General features: G+C 39.6%; 1 protein-coding gene across 26 annotated transcripts in view; it reads right to left on the reverse strand.

Moving 5' to 3' along the window:
* Trpm3 (transient receptor potential cation channel subfamily M member 3) overlaps positions 1 to 22,450 on the reverse strand; it is an 886,635-nt gene that overhangs the window by 218,405 nt on the left and 645,780 nt on the right. For all 26 annotated transcript variants that reach the window (XM_085834108.1, XM_085834113.1, XM_085834114.1 and 23 more), the window contains one exon: positions 2,589 to 2,712. In XM_085834108.1, coding sequence (XP_085690234.1) covers positions 2,589 to 2,712 — 124 coding nt within the window. The remainder of the gene's footprint in view (positions 1 to 2,588; positions 2,713 to 22,450) is intronic.

The following is a 22,450-nucleotide window of genomic DNA, read 5'->3' on the forward strand; positions in this document are numbered from 1 at the left end:
CACATCATATTCATCAAAGGAAAAGTCCACCAAGAGAAAGTCTCAATTCTGAACATCTATGCCTCAAATGCAAGGGCACCCACATTCATAAAAAAAAACTTTGCTAAAGCTCAAAACACACATTGAATCTCATACATTAATAGTGAAAGACGTCAATACCCCACTCTCACCAATGGACAGGCCATTGACACAGAAACTAAACAGAGACACAGTGACATTAACAGAAGTTATGACCCAAATGAATTTAACATATGTCTACAAAACATTTTACCAGGACGAGAGGATGGGAGTGGGTAGGTGGGGAAGCACCCTCATAGAGGCAGGGAAGAGGGAATGGGATGAGGGTTTCCGAAGGGGAGACCTGGAAAGGGGAAAACATTTGAAATGAAAAAAAAAGAAAATATTCAATAAATATATATATTAAAAAATAAAAATGGGGTACAAAGCTAAACAGAGAATTCACAACAGAGAAATCACAGATGGCTAAGAAGCACCTAAAGAAATGTTCAAAGTCCTTAGTCATCAGAGAAATGTAGATCAAATTGACCCCAAGATTCCACCTCATACCAATTAGAGTGGCTAAGATCAAAAACTCAAGTGACAGCACATGCTGGTAAGGATGTAGAGAAAGAGGAACACTCCTCCATTGCTCATAGGATTGCAAACTGGTACAACCATTCTGGAATTCAAGCTGGTTATTCCTCAGAAAATTTGAAATAGTTCTACCTAAAGACCCAGCTATACCACTTTTGAGCATATACCCAGAAGATGCTCCACCATACCATAGGGACACTTGCTCCACTTTGTTCATAGAAGACTTATTTGTAATAGCCAGAAGCTGGAAACATCCCAGATGTCCCTCAACAGAAGAATGGATACAGAAAATGTGGTTCATTTACACAATGGAATAATACTCAGCTATTAAGAACAAGGACATCCTGAGTTTTGCAGGCAAATGTATAGAACTAGAAAACATCATCCTGAGTGAGGTAACTCAGACCCAAAAGGACATGCATGGTATGTACTCACTGATAAGTGTATATTACAGAAAACTCACAGATTGTAAAAAGTGTAACAAACAGAAAGGCTCAAGTGAGGGTGCTTCAATCCCACTTAGAAGAGGGAAGAAAATAATCATGGGAAGAAGAAGGAGGGAGGGACCTGGCTGAGAAAGAGGAGGCAAGGGAAAAGGGGAACAGGATCAGGTATGGTGGGGGTGGGGGTAGGCAGGAGAGAAGCTCAGTGGGCCAGGAGAATGAATGGAAATAGGCAGCCTCAGGGGAAGTGGGGGGGGGGTAGGGAAACCTTATAGAAGGCACCAGAGATCTGGGAAGTGAGAGTCTCTCAGGACTCAAAGGGTGATAATCTTAGCCAAGATGACCAACAATGGGGAGAGAAAACTCAAAGAGTCCACCTCCAGGTGACAAACAGAGCCTCAAATAAAGGGACTGAATTACTAACCCACAGTCAAAATTTCTGACCCAGAATTGTTCCTGTCTAAAAGAACTGCAGGGACAAAAATGGAGATGAGACTGAAGGAAAGGTGGTCCAATGACTGGCCCAATTTGGGATCCATGTCATGGTGGGACACCAAGGCCTAACACTATTACTGATGCTATGGTGTGCTTACAGACTGGTAGAAGAGTCTGGTATGGCTGTCCTCTGAGAGACCCTACCAACAGCTGACTGAGACACATGCAGATATGTAACCCAACCATTGGACTGAAGTAGGGGACCCCTATGGTTGAATTAGGGGAAGGATTGACGAAGCTGAAGGGGAGGGTGACCCCATAGAGGACTAGCAGTCTCAACTAACCCAGACCCCAGGGAGATCCCAGAGAGTGAGCCACCAACTAGGCAGCATACATAGGTTGGTCCAAGGTCCCTGACACATGTATAGTGGAGGTCTGCCTGGTCAGGCCTCAATGGGAGAGATGTGCTTAATCCTCAAGAGATTTGTGGCCCCAGGGAAGGATAAAGTATTGTGGGGTGGGGGTTAGGGAGGATGGGGAATGGAGACCCCTCTCAGAAGCATGGGGAAAGATCAATGAGAAGAGGAACTCTAGGAGGGGGAAGGGGAAGGAGGGAGCAATGGCTGGAATGTAAATTAAAAGAAAGCATCAAGACAGTACCACAGGAACTTTGTACAGATGTTCCAACACATATGGGTTAGTTAATTTACTTTCCACGTGTACTACTTAACACATTAACCTGGATGTTATTTCACTAATGACACAGTGACAAGAAACATCTGGTGACTCTTGACTTACAAGCAATGTGGAACTCTTTGCCCAAGAGAGGATCACCTGGGCATTCCCATGATGAAACCAATTTTACACTTTCCTCAGCCCATTTGATTGAGATCATCTGAAGTATTTTGATGAGCTGCAAGTGGGAAACCTGGCTACTACACACACTTTGTTAAAGCCAAGATAAAAAAAAAAAAAAGAAAGAAAAAAGAAAATCCATGAGTACTGGAGCCTCAGAAGGACCGAGAAAGCAATCCTAGGAGGAGAGAAAAGGGCACAGGGTTGAAGCAAACATTTGGGAGCATGAAGAATGCCCCATTCTCATGGGGGCTGACATACCAGTTCCTTCTTCTTCATGCATTCCATGAGGATTATGAACAGGTGCTGAGCTTGGGTTCGAGTGTAGGTGAAGGTCTTCTGTATTGTCACCAACAGCTGGTCCCTCAAAGATTCATTGATAAGTCTGCAATGAAAACCAAGGTCAGTGAGGCCAGGACAATTTCTGTTCAGTGTGTGCATGTGTGTGTGTGTGTGTGTGTGTGTAGTTTATCTTAATTTACACATAATTGCTCATAGTTCATAGGGTATAGTGTGATGTTTCAATATGTGGGGGACTATGCAATAATAAAATCAAGGTATTGACCACATCTAGTTTATACATTTATCAATTCTTTGCAGCCATGACACTCAAACCCCTCCCTTCTAGCTATTTCAAAATGCCCAGCACAGTATTCTTTTACCATAGTTACACCGTCTGCAGTTGGAATATTGTAGGCCATGAGAGAGCACTGAGAGTTTGTTACTAATCAGAGTTACTTCTTTCAATGTCTTTCATACAATGGTTGTTTTGAATGTGACAATTTACAAACAGTACATTTAAAAATAAATCCATGTCTCAGAACCTCTCGGGGTGAAACAGGAAGTAGACTTAGTTATTGCTTTCCACTTTTACTTTTCATGGCTAGTGCCTGCTACCTCCAATTTTGTTATTGAAGGGCCTTTAATTTCTTATCTGGATCTCAGTAGGGATTTGTAGTGTCATTTCCCCATAAGCTGTAATGTTATACCTAATTATGGGGAGAAAGGTTACATCTCAGTAATGCATTTTTCAGCATCAATATACTATGTGGATTATGCTATGTATTCAAATGCTAAATACTGGCTCCCAAGTTCTGGTTGCCACCAATCAGCAGATTCTCATATGCACCAAGTGATTCTATGTAAACCTTACTCTCCAATTTAAAGTAAATTGGTAAACAAAAGGGCTCGGACTTGAGGATTAAGTGCTGGGTTTTAAGAGAGACCAGGGGAGAAGGGCGAAAGGAGACAGGGAGAGGTGGAGGCCACCTCAAGAAGAGATGGACCAGGAACACGCATGGCAGGAGAAGTGGATCCTGAGGACAAGCTGATTGAGCAGAAATAACCTGAGTGAAACTCAAACAGCAAGTAACAAGGGACATGTGCCTGGGATGTAAGTTAGAATAACTCACAACCTGCCCAGTCTAGTCGTATAGTTTGTACATAAAACACCCACGATGTTGTATCTTTTATATGGGTTAGCTAGAATAAATAATCCACTTTACATTTGGACATGGGAATGGGGAGATGGCTTAGGTGGTAAAATGTTTACTGTATAAACGTGAAGACTAAAGCTTGATTCCCCAGAACCCCTGTAAAAGCCAGATGTGACACACACCCTGTAATCCTAGCACTGGGGAGGCAGACATGGAAGAATCTCTGGGAACCCTAGCTATCTAGTCCCATTCCTAGGCCAGTAAGTTCTAGGTCCCAACGTGAGAAGGTGGGTGGATAGTGAGGAGTGAGACTCCATGCTGACCTCTGACTTCCATGCACACGTGCATGTATACACATGCATCTCCTGACAGAAACAGACACCACCTCCCACCAAGTGTAAATAGTTAGGTTACTACCGTTAGAGTTTCAGAGGAATTTTCTAGGGTGCTAACCTATCTGGCCGAAGACTTGGGTTATCACTGTTTTGAAGGTTTTACTTTTTTGGTTTTTATTTTTCTAGTAAGCCACAGTCTGACTCATAGAAAGCAACATTAGCAAAGCATAATCCTGTCTACTTTATTAAATCATTGTTTTTATACTTTAGGAAAAATAAAGACAGGGAGTGCCGGCATAGCCAATCAGTGCCCAGTTAGGTCTCAGCTTCTAATTATTAACTCCTTTCAGAAAGGTGATCATCAGTCATGCACCAAATGTCAAGGAATGAAAACATATTTTGCTATGAAGTGACAACTGTTCAAAATCAGGACAAGACCTGTTCTCTAGGACAGTAATAAAAAAAATATTTTTTGCCTATCATTTGAACATTTTATAGTTTGTACATTGCTTTCATTACTGAAACATCATCAACTCCAAGGTAAAATAGAAAGAATATTATTTCATCTGATGCTGGCAGGAACCCAGTAGGCAAGAGTGTTATTCAATTTCACAGGTATGGATTTTAGCCAGATTGAGTCAAAAACTTAGATCAGTTGTGAGAATTTTGGTTTCTTTAAAAATACAGAAATAATATAAGACTAGGTTTTCACTTTAATCCCAGAATTAAATGGGGCTGCTTCGGATTGTCTTATGTAGGGTTGGTCCGGTGCTGCTTATGAGACAGGCTAGGCTGACTCCATGACAGGCTTCAAACTGGCAGTTCAGGAGACTAGGCCTAAATCTTTGTTTCCATGAACCAGGCATGTCCAGGGAATTCTAAGCAAGCCTGTTACTGAACAAACCTCCTGGCCTCAGGCAGCCAGTCAGAAACTGCCCTGCCACTTGGATTGAGACAAGGGCAATGGTCAGCAACTGTTTCCAGACTTCTCAGCAACAATTTACAGCCACACATACTCTAGCAATGGTTCTGGAATGTCCCTAGAGATGAGCCAATAGATTAAGATAGAGGTCACCTACCCCTCCCCTTATTTTCCCTAATGTACTTTAAACCAGGCCTTTAAGTTTACTGGGGTGCCTCTACCTTGGTAGATGGTAGACCCCAGCATGCTGGACTTCTGCAGAATAAAATGCTCTTTGCTTTTGCATACTATTTGAGTCTGGGTATCATTCTTTGGAGAATTATGGACACTTACACTATGTATTCGAATGCTAAACACCAGCCCCCAAGATCTGGTTGCCTCCAATGAAGAGATCCTCACATACACCAAATGATGTTATGAAAATCTTGTCCCCCAAGTAATCCATAATTGGTAAATAGAGATACCTACAGCCTGGGCTGAGCAGAAGAGACAGGAGGGAAGAAAAGTTCTCCAGGACTTTGGGGTTTCAGGCAGGGACCATGAGGAGAGGAGAGAAGGGGTTGCCATGGAGTAGAGTGAATTAAAAGCACATGACCATGAAGGTTGGCCTGATGGAATTGGAGCATCCCAAACAAAACATGGTAAGTAATATCTTGGAAAATTTGACAGAGAAACAGACAAAATAGTAAGGAGGATTGATATCTTCCCAGCTCTTGCGTTTAAAGCTTATTATAAATCTAAAGGTCTCTGTGTCTTTTATTTGGGAACCAAATGATCTGAAGTGTGGCAGAAAACCCTAATAGATATTTAAAAGCAATAAAGGAGCATAGAAACTCCCCAAATAATCTTGACCACAGCAGTGTCCCCAGCAGCTGACTATGATTTGCTTCATGTTTAACAGAGGCAAACAAACCAACAACATGGTTGAAATGGGAAAACTAAAGGGTTCATTCTGCTCTCTCATTTCTGAAAAAGTTGCAGAGTTGGCTGTGAAACTGGAAAAAATGTGGGTGGAAATGGAAGTGTTTGGGGAGTGAGAAACACTGGAAAAGGAAGAAATAAAAGATTCAGACTTCGATGACTGAGCAAGAGAGTGGGTGTTTCCCTCAGGAGGAAAGCGGGAAAGAAACTTCTGAAAAGCAGAGCCCAGCCCTGCTCAGTGCCTTGGACTCTCAGTTTCCAGTTCCTGAAGCCCCTGTGTGGGGGTGAGAAGCTGGGTGGGCAGCTGGGAGGAGGAGGTAGCAGAGTCAGATAAAAGCTGAAACAGCTCTTTTAAAAGAAAGCATTAATCTCGAACCAACTGTGCTGCCAGAGACAGAGGAGGGGCAGACTGGGGGCATGAAATCACCATCAACTTTCCCAGTAAATGTACAGCACATGCCTGCTAATGGTGCAGAACAAGGTTATGATAAGATAGGGTGGCATCCTATAGAAATGATAGATCTAAGGGATTTTTAAAAATCATTTAATCTATGATTTCATATGGGATCCCTTCACCTTTTGTAAAACAAATTCTAAATAACTGGGCTATTCAAGATAGAATTATTCCCCAAGACTAGAAAGAATTGGTGACAGCTGTATCAGAGGCCAGTCCACAATTGCACCGTTAATGTGGTAGAAGGAAGGAGCCATGATTATTGAACAGTGGAATAGAGTGAGGGAATGAATATAGTTAATGATCAGTTGTTGGCTGAAGGGCAACAACTATACAAGAACAGATTCAATCTGATGAAGCTACTATAGAACAGTGGTTAGCAGTTTTAAGAGTTTGAGACAAAATTGAGGAGCCTGGAAAAAGGTCCAGCTAGTTAGCCTGCACTGATTGTTTTTGTTTGTTTGTTTGTTTGTTTGTTTATGAAGATTAGCCTTAGCTGTGAACAAAGCCACATCAGACCCTGATGCACAACAGATATGGATAGAAACCTTGATGTATTTAAATGTTAATACTGAATATAAAAAAGTTATTAGACCACTAAAGGCATGGGCAGTGCCCATGAATGGCTAAGGGATAAAACTTACATTGGTTCTAACATGTACCATACTGATATCACAGGTCAAGCTATAGCTAAAGATCTCCAATATCAAAATGTTTGGTGCTTCAATAGCAGGAAATATGGTTATTTGCCAAGAAATTGGGACCAAGGAAAAAACTTCAGATCTCAAAATGCCTGGCGTGTTACCTTTGAGAAATATAGTACTTTCCACTGGAAAAGTGAACGTGCCTCTTCTAGGAGTGATGGTTTTCTAAATTTCAAACAGAAAGAATGCCAAAGGCTTCCCTGGGGTGTGCAGGCAATGTGGCAAGGTCTGCTGCTGGACTAATGAATGTAAGTCCAAGAGAGATATCCAAGGCAAGGGAGCTGGACTTGAGCAAAAATAATACAAGCCCTTTGTCTCTTGTCAGCCAGGAAATAATAAGCAGGCAGAAGTACCTCAACTAAGTATCTCATGTACACTACTGTAGGCAGTTCTGCTCTAGACTTGGCCACAGACAAGCATCTTACTCTACCCCTCCCCCAATTCAAGGTTTCAAAATATTTACTGGAATTGAGTTTCTTTTGCCCTTTGGGATATTATGAATGATCTTTGTCAGGAGTTTATTGATTTCCTAAAGATTCATTGTGCATCCCTGAATTATAGATGAAGATTTCAAAGGAGAAATTAAAATGATGGCCTCTTTAAAAGGAGAGATGAAAATTAACACAGGGGATATGATGGCTCAGCTGCTACTATTAAGGGCAAAGCCTCAGTAGAAAAAGACAGGAGGAGTTCAAAATACTGGAGAATGTGTGCTCTGGAAACCAGTGGTTAGTGATCAGAGGCAAAAATTAAAATTGCAAGTAAATGGTATTGGAATAGAAGACTTGGTGGATACAGGAGCTGATGTAACTATCATTTTCCAAAGATCTTAGAATTCAGAACGGACACTTCAAAAGGTTTATACAGTTTCTAGGAATTGGAATGTTATCTCAGATATAATGAAGTATGAGATGGATTAAGTGTGTGTGACTTTCCAGTCAAATAGGAAAATTAAGGCCTTATGTATATAGCTGACATACCCATAAATTTATGGGGAATGGATCTTTTATAACAGTGAAGTACTCAGATTAATATTCCTTCAATCCCAGAGAGATAACCCATATTGAAATTAGGGGTGAAATTGTATATGCTTTGGGGGAAGGTATTGATAAATATCATCAAACAACCACAGGGTGTGCCAATTGTCCAAATACAACACATCACAGGGATTAAATTTCCAAATTTATAAGAGGGGCCACTGATGAAATACCAATGGCCTTACTCTTTAAATGGTTGACTGATAAGCCTGTGTGTGCAGATCAGTGGCCTTAACAAAGGAAAAATTACAAGCAGTTGAGCATCTGGTATAATAGTAGCTAGAGGCTTAACGTATAGAAGAGTCTACTAGTCCATGGAATTTCCTTGTATTATAAAAAAGAAGTTGGGAAAACGGAGGTTAACATTCAACCAATGGAGTTACAACAATGGAGTTAAAGTTCTTTTACCTTTTCTTTTTTTAATTACCTAAGGCATGACCTATGATAGCTGCTTTTTAAAATATAATTTAATTTTTTATTACCATCCCCTTTGCATGAGCAGGACAGGGAAAGGTTTGTTTTCACAGTACCTATTTATAATAATGGTTGATCTATAAAAAGATATCAGTGGAAAGTTCTTCCACAGCGAATGTTAAATAGTCCAGCCTTATATCAATATTTTGTGCATAACTGCTAGAAGTAATCTGTAGGCAATTTTTGCAATCCATTATCATTACATGGATGGTATTTTGTTGGCTCATTCCAATGCCGTTACATTAGAAAAAATGTTTAAGGAAACACAAAGAATTTTGCCATGCTGGGGTTACAGATTACTCCTGAAAAAGTACAGAGAGGAGATTCTATTAACTATTCAGGTTATAAAGTAGACCAAAAAATTTCAACCAAAAGGTACAGATCAGCGGAGATCAGTTACAAACTCTTAATGATTTTCAAAGATTAATGGAAGATACTAATTGGCTATGACCTACCATTGGGTTAGGCAGGCGTTAAGTAATTTGTCTCAAATGTTACAAGGAGATTTAGACTTAAAATATCTAAGATGGTTAACAGCTAATGCAAAGAGAGTTAACTCTGGTGGAACTGAGACTGCAAGATGCATATGTATGTCGAATAGTTCCCAAAATTGATTGTATTTTGGTTATGTAGCCTTCAACTTATTCTCCTAGTGGGCCCACTATGCATAGGGAAGATAGCATTATGGAATACATTTTTTTAAACATACAAACAAATAAAAAATTAAAGACTTACTTAGAAATAGTTTCTGACTTAATTATAAAAGGTAGAATACAACTATGTGAATTGTTAGGAACAGACAAACTGAAATCATAGCACCTTATACTAATATTGAGATTGTGTCATTATGGGTAATCAGTGAATACTGGCAAAGAGCTTGTAGCAACTATTTGGGAGAAATTAACAGCAAATATCCTAAAGCAATTGTTTTTAATTTATAAAAAAAATTGGATTCTCTTACATATTGTAAAGGAAATGCCAATTTCTGAAGCACCTAAATTCTATATTGATACAAAAACGTTTGGAATGGCAGGCTATAAGTCAGGTAAAATAAGCAAAGTAACTCAAAGCCTATTTAGTTTATTTCAAAAATCAGAATTGTATATAATTCTTCAGGTATTATTAAGTTTCCTGAATATTTTAATACAATTACTGGCTTTCAATATGCAGAAAAAGTTGCTTTGCATATTGAAACTGCTTAATTTATTTCTGATAACTTAGAATTAACATTTTTTAAAGATTTATTTATTTTATGTATATGAGTACACTCTTTCTGCACAGATGGTTGTGAGCCTTCATGTGGCTGTTGGGAATTGAATTTTTGGATCTCTGCTTGTTCCAGTCGGCCCCACTCCCTCAGTCCCTGCTCTCTCTGGCCCAAAGATGTATTTATTATTATAATTAAGCATACTGTAGCTATCTTCAGATGCACCAGAAGAGGGCGTCAGATCTCACTAAGGGTGGTTGTGAGCCACTATGTGGTTGCCAGGATTTGAACTCAGGACCTTCTGTAGAGCAGTCAGTGCTCTTACTGGCTGAGTCATCTCGCCAGCCCAGAATTAACATTGTTATTTATGCAACTACAACAGGCAATCAGAAATAGAATCTATCCATTATATATCACATTCAGTCTCAGACAGGCTTTCCAGGTCCATTAGCATAAAGAAATGAAGAAACTGGCCAATTATTAATAGGAATGTGTTAGAAACTTCAACATTTCATGAAGAACACCATGTTAACAATAAAGGTTTAAAGGAAAAAAAAGTCTATCATTTGGAAATAAGCCAAGGAAATTATAAGAAAATCTCCTACTTGTTCTCTGGATAACCAAACTCTATTATCCACTGGAAATAACCCCACGGGTATCAAAACAAATGGAATTTGGCAGATAGATGTGTTTCATTTTGCAGAATTTGGAAAACTAAGGTTTGTGCACCATATCATTTCCACGGAGAACTTTTTGTTCTGAAAAGGTCGATTCTGTAATTACACATTTACTGGAAATAATGACTGTTGTTGGGATACCTGTGCAAATTAAGACTGAGTATGTGCCTGCCTATGTGTCCAGTGTGATGAAGCAATTCTTTGCATATTATAGCATTAAAACACCTTACAGATATACCACACAATCTTACAGGACAAGCCATAACAGAAAGATAGGATTGCACTTTAAAATAGATGCTGATAAAACAAAAAGGAAGAATAAAGACCCCTAGGGATCGACTAAACAGTGCTTTGTTAACTTTAAATTTTCTGAATGTTAATCAGAAAAGAACAGCAGCCTAGAGACACTGTTGGTCATTGTTGGTCATTTAGGGAGGTTGGTTGCTATTTGGTAGTAGTTGTGGTCAAAGAAGAAACAAAAGGAGACATTAGATTCAGGGATCGCTTTCTCTTCCACCTACTTACTGTGAAGGGATCCAAAGAGCAGTTAAAGGCAGAGAAGGGTGGAAGAAAGAAGAACCTATGAAGTAGCAAAAAAGCATCGACATAGATCCACCAGGCAAATCAGTGATGCCAGGAGCAGAACACTGTCCAGTGCTCTTCCATGCCACCACGCTGCCTCTCATTCACTCTTCCCTCAGGAAGATAAGTGTCAAAGGATATACACATTTAGACAAGGTTCAGCTAAGGAGGTGAAAAGATGCCCCAACTGTTCTCTCAATATTAACTGATTTTGTATGGTGCCTTAGTTTCAAATCAGCTTGAAACTATCCACCCACCCATCCATGCATGCATGCATGTATCTATTTACCCACTTACTCATCCATCTACCCATACACTCATCCATCATCCACTCATTTAGAAAATTCATGTGGATACATGCTTGGTGGTTGGCACTGTGGTTTATGCCAGGAGTACAGGGATAGACGTTAATAATTCACTCCCATCCTTCAGTGGAGTAGAAAGGCATGAATAATTGTCAGTGGTAGAAAAGGAAAGGAGATGGTGACTGGTGACCTGCGGGAAACTTCTGAGGACATGGTGCTCTGCCTGACACTTGCAGAGGAATGAGAGCTAGAGATGGCTGAAGGTGGTAGGGGTGGGAAAGGATGGACAAAATGGCATGGATAGACCTGCTTTGGAGAAGGAGAAAACAGTGTGGCTGAAGCATATGAGCACTGTAGTTCAAATACAAAATGACCCCTAAAGGTCTCTCCTATTAAGGTATGGCCTCAGTTTGGTTCTACTGGGAGGTAGTGGGATCCCAAAGAAGGTGTTTAAATGACAGTGTCCCTTATAGGCACAGATGTTTGAACACTTGGTCCCCAGTTAGCAGTGCCTATTTGGGTAGGTTTAAGAGTTGTGAGCTTGCTAGAGGAAGTATGTCATTGGGGCTGGATTTTGATGTATCAAAGCCACATGCCAGATGTGTTCACTGTTTCTTGCTTGTGATTTATGATGTGAGATTTTGGTTTCTGCCCCAGCTGTCATGACTACTGTCTGCTGCCTCTTCCCTCCATGACAGACTCAGCCCTCTGCAATTGTGAGCCTCAAATAACCCCAGTCCTGGTGCTTTATCACTACAACAGAAAAGTAACTAACACACATGTGCTTAGCAGAAGGTTTTGAGATGCTGGAAGTGTACCCTCAAAGGGATCCAGACTGCTCTTCATGTCCTAGACAGGAGGTGGGTGGCTTTGTTCTACTCCATGTTCCTGCTAAGATCTGTCACCACACCCATGGGCCAATTATTTATGCATTGAAATATGTAAAACTGTGACCCTCCCCAAACCCTTTCTGTTTCTATAAGGTGAATATTTCAGTTGTTACAGTAGTTAAAAGTTAAGGTGGGGAGCAATTTAAAAGTTAAGAAAAGATGGAGCTGCAGAGGGGGTTAGCCAGGACAAAATCATGTGGGGACCTTTGGAGGCTACGCTAGAGTTTATTTGTTTTTTAATACATGATCTTACTGGGCCTAGGCTAGCTTCAAGTTTACAATCCTTCTGCTTCTACCTTCAACGTGCTAGAATCACAGCCAAGTGCCTCATGTCTTGTGAGATCAGTGACTTTGTCCTCGTGGCAGTGAGACGTGTTTTAGCAGGAGAGAGACCATTTATATGTGTGGTGCTAATTAATTCTCCTAAGACCCAAGGCATGGACAGTCATGGCTGGTCATATGTCTACTTGACAGGCAACCCAAGTGGGTAAGTCTAGAGAGTTCTGCAAAATCAAGAGTGTATAATATAGCACATGATTAAGTACAGAAGGGATTCTTCTGATTAGCCACTTGATAGGTTCAATCACTCATCTGCAGGTGTTTAATTTTGATAACAACTCAAAATTTGTTCTCTACTGTCAGCCATCTGCAATGAAACCTAAATTCCCTGAGGTCATTAACTGTTTGAGAGAACTGTCTGTCACTTCCATCCAGACTGCCAGTTTATGAAAATTAAAGAATAATGTATAATTGACTTTAGTCACGGCTTTTACTAGTTAGGTGAGCTAAAAGACTCAAAGTAGAAGTACAGTTCGGAGTCCTATTTCATATCTGACAGAGGTGGTGGCTTTGCCTAAATCAGTTAGTAAGAAGACTCATACAATGGGAGTAATAGATTGGACCTACAACATGAAGGTGTTGATCACTAATGGGACAAAAAAGATGGAGGAGATGGCTGTCACACATGGAATGGATATGACTTGGGGAGCAAAGGTGACTTGCTCCACCTGAGGCATTGTGTTATACTCACTAAACTGCAACTCTGCTTCAACTCTTTTTTTAAAAAAATCATCTTTCTATTTATACCAAAAGGAACATATTATTTTCCATGTGTTTCTGAGGTTAAAAGCTCCCTGTTGTTGCCAATCTCTCCTTTTAACAGAGAAATAGCAGATAAGCAGCTGATAAGCCCTGACTGAGGGGATTTAATGACACTGTTTTAAGAACCATCCCCTGTAACAGTTCCTGAATTCCTAGCACCTCCTGGCTTACACACCCTGTGGAAATAATGGAAGAACAGTCTGCGAGGTAGGCAGGCAGGCAGTCTGTTTTGCAAAGGCAGAAACTGGTCTAAGGTGCTGGAGTGATCTGTGGTAGTCACACAGCCAGTGACTTCAGTGTATAAGCTGAGTGTGTTCATTTTACTCTTGTCCCATGGTGTCTCTTTTCCTGTGTATCACTCTGTCACCCAGTTTGTTAACCATGCACATCACAGGGAGAAATGTAAGCTTAATTAGTAATTAGTAAATGTTTTTACTTTATATATGTGTGTTATGCATGTATGCATATTTACACAGAAACACATGTGTGAAAGAGACAGAGACAGACAGAGGGAGGAGAGAGAGACAGAGAGAGAAAATAGAGGAGAGGAGAAGAGGGAGAAGGAGAAAGGAAGGGAGTGAGACAGAAACACAGAGAGATAGAGACAGACAGAGACACACAGAGACAGACAGACAGAGAGATAGAGACAGACAGAGACAGACAGAGACAGACAGACAGAGAGATAGAGACAGACAGAGACACAGAGAGAGAGAGAGAGACAGAGAGAGACTATGATTGTTGAGTGTTTGGCCTGGTTTAGGGAAGATAACCCTAAGTGGGGGTTGCAAGTAAAGACACTGATCAAGCGAACATTCCCCAGCTTGCAGCCTTCGCTGCCTTTAGACTCTCCCCTGTGTATTTCTCTGCAGAGCTTTTACCTCCTGTTTGCTGCAGAAGTTCACTTTGTTTCCCTGTCTTATTTTGTGGAAATACATCTTAGTGATTTTTGAGACACCTGCTTTCCTGAAATTCTTATTATTTCTTTTCAGTTCTTCCCATTTTTTCCTACTATGAGAAAGCTTTGTTACCTTGATATTTGAACATCAATGGATTTAGAGACAACCCCTTTGTTAGATTTCTTTTTTTGTGGCACTAGAGTAGTGATTGAAAACTTCTTGACATCAAAACATGGTTGTAGTGTTGGGTGAAACTGTAGCTTTAGAACCGGGTCTACATCAGAGTGATCTTATTTAAGGAAAGCACTAATTTGTGTCTCCATATGCATCAGTGTTATTTTGGGTACACCTCAAATTAGAGGGTTTTGTGACTGAGGAAAATCTCTGCACCATGGCATTTGTGGTTCCATTTAAATGCTGCATGTATGGTCTATAGCTGTTTAGATGAGTCACCGAGTAATTTTAAACAGGTCAGTGTTTAGTCAGTACTCAGGATAGCTAGCAACATGCCCCACACTTTACAATTAGTGTTCTATTCAAGTGCTGTGAATGCAGCCCACATGTAGAAATACTTCTCCCAGAATAAATGCAATTATCTGCAATATCAGATTTTTGTTCCTAGATTGGAAAATTAAAAAAAAAATGCATCTAGAATTCAGTGAGACTCCAAGAGCTAATCTTAGGTTAATTAACAGCTTTCGAGGAGAGCAGTCCTCCCGAGACCCCTGCGGATGCTGTTAGATGCTACAGATAGTGTGAGAAATTTTACTTATATAAATAAAACTGTGAATGCCCACACTTGGTGCTTAAATGACACCGTTTCCAGTGGAATCTGTACTTTACTAAAGAAAACAGAAATTTTTATCATTTATTTGAAGCCAAAGAAAAACGCCTAAATGTTATATAAAGGGCACCGAAAGTTGTCCTTAAATGAGATTATAGAGAATGACAATCTCTATGATTGTCCCCTTCCCTTTAATTTTTTTTTTTTTTTGGTAGAAGTTACCACTTCCTTTCAAATGCCATCACTCCTTTGCCACAAGTAACAGCATGGTCCATCTGTAGAGGCTGGATAGCTTTGAACAGGCTCTCTGTGGTTTTTACTTAGCCCTTTGTCCCTTTCATATAGGAAACATGGAAGTGAGAAAGTATTTCTCACAGACATCTGAGTTAGATAAGTCCATGCTCATAAAGGACCTGGTGTATAGCGGTGCTGTTATAATGTTTTTGTTTTATTTTTTAGGAAAGAATCATTGGTGGTTTCTTTCCCATTAAATGAATGGCCTGTGATGGCAGCTGGTCTTGCATGATAATTTCTGTAGAGAAATAATTTTTCCCATTTGAGAGCGTTTAAAGAGCTGCCGTGTTTTCTTACTTTTGGGAAATTGAGATATTTAGATTTAGCTAAGCTTTATTAAAATGGAGATTTGCAAACACCCCATGTAGACATTTGCACATCCATCCACTCACTCATTCATTCACTCACTCATTCATTTACTCACTCATTCACTCACTCATTCAGTCAGTCACAAATCCATTTACTCACTTGTTCATTTACTTACTCACTCACTCACCCACCCACTCATTCATTCATTCATTCATTCATCCATCCATTCATTCATTCATTCATTCATTCAACAAAGCAGACTGATGATGCCTGTTACTGCCATATGCTGTTGTTTCCCTCCAAGTCTTTATTTCACATTGGAGTCTACTTCGAGTGGTAAGGCACCAATAGCTCCTGTAGGCTTTAGCAACCAGTGTTAAAAGCACCAGCCCAGACAGCTCTGACTTTCTGAAATACTGTCCTGGCTCACCTCACCTGCCAAGGACTTTATCTTGGGTCTTTGTCTGTCCCATCTTACTCAGCTGGAGTAAAACGATTGCTTACTCTCTTCCTCCAGTCCCTCTTCCATGGGTTTAGTTAGATGGCTCTCCTGTAGATCATGTTCTAGAACACCCTTAAAATCCTGCAATAACTCCCCATCACTATCAGATGACATCTTACTTTGCACATCTCATTTAAGATTATCTGTGCTCTCTCTCCTAATCTAGGCTGTCTTCTGCTACCCTTATATATTTCCCATAAATACAGAATCTCTCAAGCCAACTGGTGTCTTGTATGCCTTTGTGCCCTCAAACTTGTTCTGTCTACTGCAAGGAATGTTCTCCGTTTTTTAATGTATTGCTCAACGCCCATTTAAAGCTCAGTTGAAGCCACCTCCTGTGTGAAAATCTCCGATTACTACTCACTAGATACTCTAGAAACTCTTGACATTAGCTACAGTACTTGATGCTATGTGGAAATGCTAGTTTCCTTTAGTAGATTATGAAGTCTTGAAAGCAATGGTCGCTTCCTCACGTACTTCTGGTTCTAGCTGAGTGCATGGTTTGAGGAGCTTTGGAGAAGCGTTTGTGGACTTGCAGAATGAACAAACAGCTACTTGCTTTGTGTGCAGGTTTTTGTCCCTTTGTCTTCGTGCTGACCTAGACGTCAGGCCTCTGGGAAAAATGAAAGAAATGGTGTGGAGTTTAACCCCCTCTGCAAGTCTGAACTGCTTCATCATTAACCCCAATCAGATTCATTTCTAAGACTTAGCCTCAGTTTCTGGCTTTCTTTTTCAAGGGGTACTTAGAAATGAATTCATCACTCCGATCAGAAAGCCTAAATTTGGATCTATTTCTAGATTCTTTTTTGTTGTTGTTGTTCATTTTTTTAATTCTACATTTGACTTTTTTCACAGCTTTTTAAAAATTGGGAACAGATTTTTATTCTCATATTGTTTAGGACAGTTATCATAAAAATGTTCTCAAGGTAGTCAGCATCTCAATGATATCACGGTGATTTCCCTCACACTGAGCTTGATGGCTTTGGTAACTGGAAGTGATTTTATCACATGAATGTCAACACACACACACACACACACACACACACACACCTGTATACCTATACTATTTAGATAATAGATAATCTATAGAAGATGGAGGGATGCAGTTAAAACACTTTGATATGTTGCCTCTCATTGGAATCCATTTCTTTCCTTTCCTATTGAAGACTCTGAGACAGATTATTCAGCTCTTCATGTCTTTATCTCCTCATTTGTTTACAGATCTAGTATGTCTTTAAGGTTGATGTTTGTAGCTCAGAAGGTCATGTGTGAAAAATACCAAGAAGTGTCCCCCTGACACATAGATGCTGAGTGTTGTTTTTTTTTTTTTTTTTGAAGTATCTCAGCATCTTTCACACTTTCAGGGAGGCCCAGTGAAACATTGTTCAGAGCTGAAATAAGGCACCTAGCACACAAACCTCTATATGGTGAAGAGAAAGTCTAATATTTCTAGAAATGTCAGATGGAACAAGTCTTTGAATGAGAAGGCAAAGCCCCAGTGAAAAGCACGTAGCCAGGCTGTCAATGGTTTCCCAGGATCATATTCACCGGTATGACCTGAAAAGATCCTCGAACTAGTCTTATGTCATTTCATAAGCAAACAGGTGAGGACCAAAACTCACGCAACTGTACCTCTCCTGCTTCTCTTTTGTGATACTTCTGAAGTCTCTATTTTCCAGGAAGGGCTCTACATGGAAGATTCTGCTGGAGAGATTTGAATGTGGGATAAAGGAATCAAAATGACTTTTATCATTTTATGCATGAAAAAAAAATCCTGACTTCCTTAAAAGAGTACCTAGCTTGTGAGAGCCATTCAGGCTGGGAAGACAAGAGCGTGAGAAGAGAAGAATCTGATAATGAACTATGCTAACCTCTATGTACAAGCTCACTTCAGTATTTTGATGAAAAGCTTGTGATTTGTTTAAATGGCTGGATGCAAGTGCTATCTTCTGCTATATACATGAGGATGCTCTTTAGTTCTATACACAAGAAGATTCAGCACCGTGACTCTAGGAATAATACACTGTATGTTCCCAGTGCCATTTCTCATTTTTATCAGATGCTCAAGGTTTCTTTTAATTAATTGAAAGACAAATAAATATTCAACGATTAGAATCCCTAAGAGCAACTCTGTTGCTGTTTTTCAGAAAACGATGGTTAAATAAAAAGCTGATAGAGATTAAGTGGAACACGCACATGGGTTGGCTAGATTGTTTGGTCACTGAAAAGCGAATCTGGCTACAACATGGCCTCCATGAATTAGACAAATAGTTATTTAAAACATATTTCTCAAATAATATTGAATGAAATATCAAATTACACTGGAAATCAATCAGAATTCAAGTACTTCCTGTTTGGTAAAAAATCCACCACAGGATTTAAGGACTGTGATAGCCAGGGTGGTCGTTATTAGCTATGAGGACCTTTTAAGTTTAATTATAATTTAATTCAATTTCTTAGCTATAACCAAAGTGCTCAGGGCCTGACTGATGAACAGCATAGAAGCAGATTCTGTCATTTCAGGAAGTTCTGTTGGATAGTATTGCTCTTGAGGTTAACAGCATGGCCAAATGCTCACCTTGGGCTGGGGCTAGCAGGACATCTAAGTGCGAGACTCTGAACAGTGCTATCTTTGCGTATGTCATTTTCCCTCTTCCCTTTCCTGTGGCCATGAGTGTGCCCAAGAGTAAAAAGGATGCCTTCCAAGGAACACAGCAACTGCCACATGGTCAGGAATATTTTCTGCCAAAACTGTAAGTCAAATGATATCCCGAGTTCATTCCAAGTAAAACTGATCAGGGAACACTTCTCATAGACAGGCTAGGGGGACAGTCAGAATTTTATTGGTTTTGGCCCTTCATCAAAATTGGAATTAGTGCTGGTTTAAGGAGTATATCGAATCCCTGGAGTGGCCAAGCTGTGGGTCCTTCCACCCTTGATGGATATACATCAAATGGTCACTCAAGACTTATTTAAAGAAGAAGTTGACTAGCATGTACGAGAACAAGAAAGTTGGATGCATTATACTTTCTTGTCTGAAATAACTCAGCTCCAGGATGAGAAAAATAAGCCTCCTGTAGTTACTGGGCCATCTTCCTAGGAAACAATATGGCATGTGTGCTCAGAACATAATTTCAGTCCCAGCTTGCCTGGGAAGACCATGGTGCTACTAGAAGAAAGTTAGCAAGTGACATGACCTTTTCATCCTACATTTCCTTACTTCTACAATGAAATCAATGTCATAACCATCTCATTCCAAAATACAAAAAACCTTAGATCAAGTTCTTGCATATAGATGCTTTGCAATGATATATAAGAGATATACTCATATTTATATGTAAAACTAACTCTAGTGTGTCAAGCATGTTGTTGGCGATGGGACAGAAGTGCTGGGGAAGAGCAATGCTGCATTATGTCTCTGCATACTTTGTGAGAGTGTTCTTCTCATCCTATATTCTTTCAGATGGTGGAAAAATGTGACTTCTCTATTTTCGCTACATATTATATGATGGACTAACTCCTTGCTTAAAAACTTTCAAACCTATCTTATTTTATGTGTATTAGTGTTTTGCCTGCACATATGTGTGTGTGCCACATGTTCCTGTACCTGAAGAGATCAGAAGAGGTCATTGGATCCCTTGGGACTGGAGTTGAAGATGGTTGTGTATCACCATGTAGATTCTGAGGACTGAAATTGGTCATCTGCAAAAACAGCAAGTGCTCTTAAATGCTGAGCTATCTCTCCAGCCCCTAATTCCTACGTTTAAAAAAAATTCTATTTCTTATATGTTATCAATAGTAAGTTGTATAGTCAACCTCTATCTCATTCCATTTCCAACAGGTTCACAATAGTAAGTTGTTTCTGGTCCTTTGTCTCCCATGCCTTATGTATTCATCAAATTTCTTATGCATCCAGGTAATTGAAACACTGATGATGTTTTGGCACAATGACCAAAAAGCAATTGTTTTCTGTATCCCAAGTATCTCTGAGGTGACTTGGATTTTTATTTTTCTCTTTGATTAGATAATTCATTGTATTTCTTGTTGCGTGTCTGACAGTCTTACAAATGTGAAGGCATTTAGAAGGCTTCCACTTTATTCAAGTGTTAGAATAGACATTCACAGAACAATGCCTGTGAGATCCTCTCTTTGCCTAGATACACTGTTAATCTACCACACTCCATCCTTTCATCTGAGCCCAGATGGAGCCTCAAAGTCATTCTCAGTGCATTTTAGGGAGACATCACCAGCTGATGTAAGGAAAATGGTTTGCAGTTCTTACCCAGAAATGATAAAACTGAAATGCATCATCAAAGGATGAAAACGAAAGTGATCACAGGCTTACAGAAATCCAAATCATAGGCCTATTCCCAAGACACTGGATTGTGCCTACTATGGGCTTATAAGATTCCTTAATGCTTATTCAAGACCTATTGGAGTTTCCCTTGTGATGAGGAGTTGTTTTACATAACTATCTCAAGAACATAGAGTAGGCATGAATATCCACTGAATGGTGCAGGAAAGACTTTACTGCAACCAACAGAGGGAGTTTGTTTGTCTGTTGTTTCTTTTGGCAAGATTAGTACACATATCATTGGATCCTACTTCAATGCATTATCCTTTGTCTGTCAAAGAGAGCTTTATAGAAGGTTGTCGGTGTTATCTACAGTGTATGAAAAGCTGTGGTCCATGATCAATCTGAGAATTCCATGTGGATTCTGGGAAAACTCTGATGGAAACATTCCAGGCATTTATTATTGGTGTTGCCATTGATAGCAAGTTAACCCAGCATGATATCAGCTGCAGGGTTCGTTTGTTAAAGATGCTTCAGAATTAACTTCAGGAATTAAACTTGAGGTCATTTCGTTTATGTATGTATTTGTTAATTTCTTAATTCTATGGGTATGGAGGCTGAGGAAGCTACTTTGGAAAATAGATGCAGTGGAGAAATCTAATCTTCATATAATATAAGTCAGCTTTTTAAAGTGGGGAGCATGGGTTATTCTCATTGGGGTTAAGTGGGGTGCTGGTTTTAAACAGCTTGTTGAGTTCTACGCTGGTCCATCTAAGTCACTATGTAGATGTGTGCAGTAAATCGACAACTTTGAAGTATTCTCCAGCCTTGATGGGCATTCTGGCAACTGCAAAGAGCAGTTCTCTAAAAAGAGTTCTTCCCAGCCATTGTTTGGCCAGATACTTTCTGATGATGTTGGGTTTTCATATTCAATGACGTATTTCCCCAGTGAGCCAAGAGTTGAGCAGTTTTAAAGCATATTTAATGCAGGGCTTGGACTGGTTAACTTAGATCAATAAAATCTTTTCCCTTCCTGGTATTTTCTTCTCCATGCTTGAGATCAGACTTTTAAAATCAAAGCTTCATCCTCTGGTGTTGACACAGTATGGGAAGATTTAACAACAACCTGTCAGACCAAAGTTTTATTATACTTTGTGCTTTTTTTTAAATAAACAGAGTTGTTCTGGCCACATAGAATGTGAGCACTAGGACAAGCTTAACTGAGTATCTGAACCCTTAAATTCCTCAGAGAAAATTGACAGTGACTCTGTCAGTGGTACCTTCAGCCACTTCGAAACTCACTAACATTACATTGATAACTATTTGCTATATTTGTTTACATGAGATTGCATACACATCCGTGGAGGAAAATTATGCTTTGTAACACCCGCAGAACCTAAAACAAGCATTAGAAAATACCCAGTGATTTATTAATTTGAAACATCATGGTATCGGTTCTCTAAGTTTCCAATTAAACCATTTGGATGTACATTGTAAAAATATAGATGTTTATATAGAATTATATTTGAATAAATATTACATTAATAATTTTACTAAATTTTATTGCATTTAATACAGTTTACACAGATTTTGAGGGAAAAGGGAAAAGGATGTTGATCAATTATATTGTCATTTATAGGTAACTGACATACTGCCGAACTGCTGCTGGAAATGCCCCACTCAGAGTTTTATTGTGGGCTCTTTAAGCACTGTGTCCTTATCAGAGCCCACGAGATCCTGTACTCATGTATTTAAATACTCATTACAGTGTCTTTAAGCACCAGGGTTATGCCTTGTTCATCTTCCAGCAGTTCTATGCACACAGTAGGCACTCCATAAATGTTGATGTTTACAAAAGTCACAGTAAAACCACCTTCTGTTCTTTGTCTTGGTTGATTCTCTGATTTCTTTCAGGAAAAGTGAAAAAGAACCAGCTTGACTTTTTTTTTTTTTTTAAATTATAGAAAATAGATCCTAGAACAGAGATGAGGCAGATGAA

This window comes from Mus caroli, unplaced genomic scaffold (genome assembly GCF_978045245.1).
Source record: "Mus caroli unplaced genomic scaffold, Mus_caroli_1 scaffold_20, whole genome shotgun sequence".
NCBI lineage: Eukaryota > Metazoa > Chordata > Mammalia > Rodentia > Muridae > Mus > Mus caroli.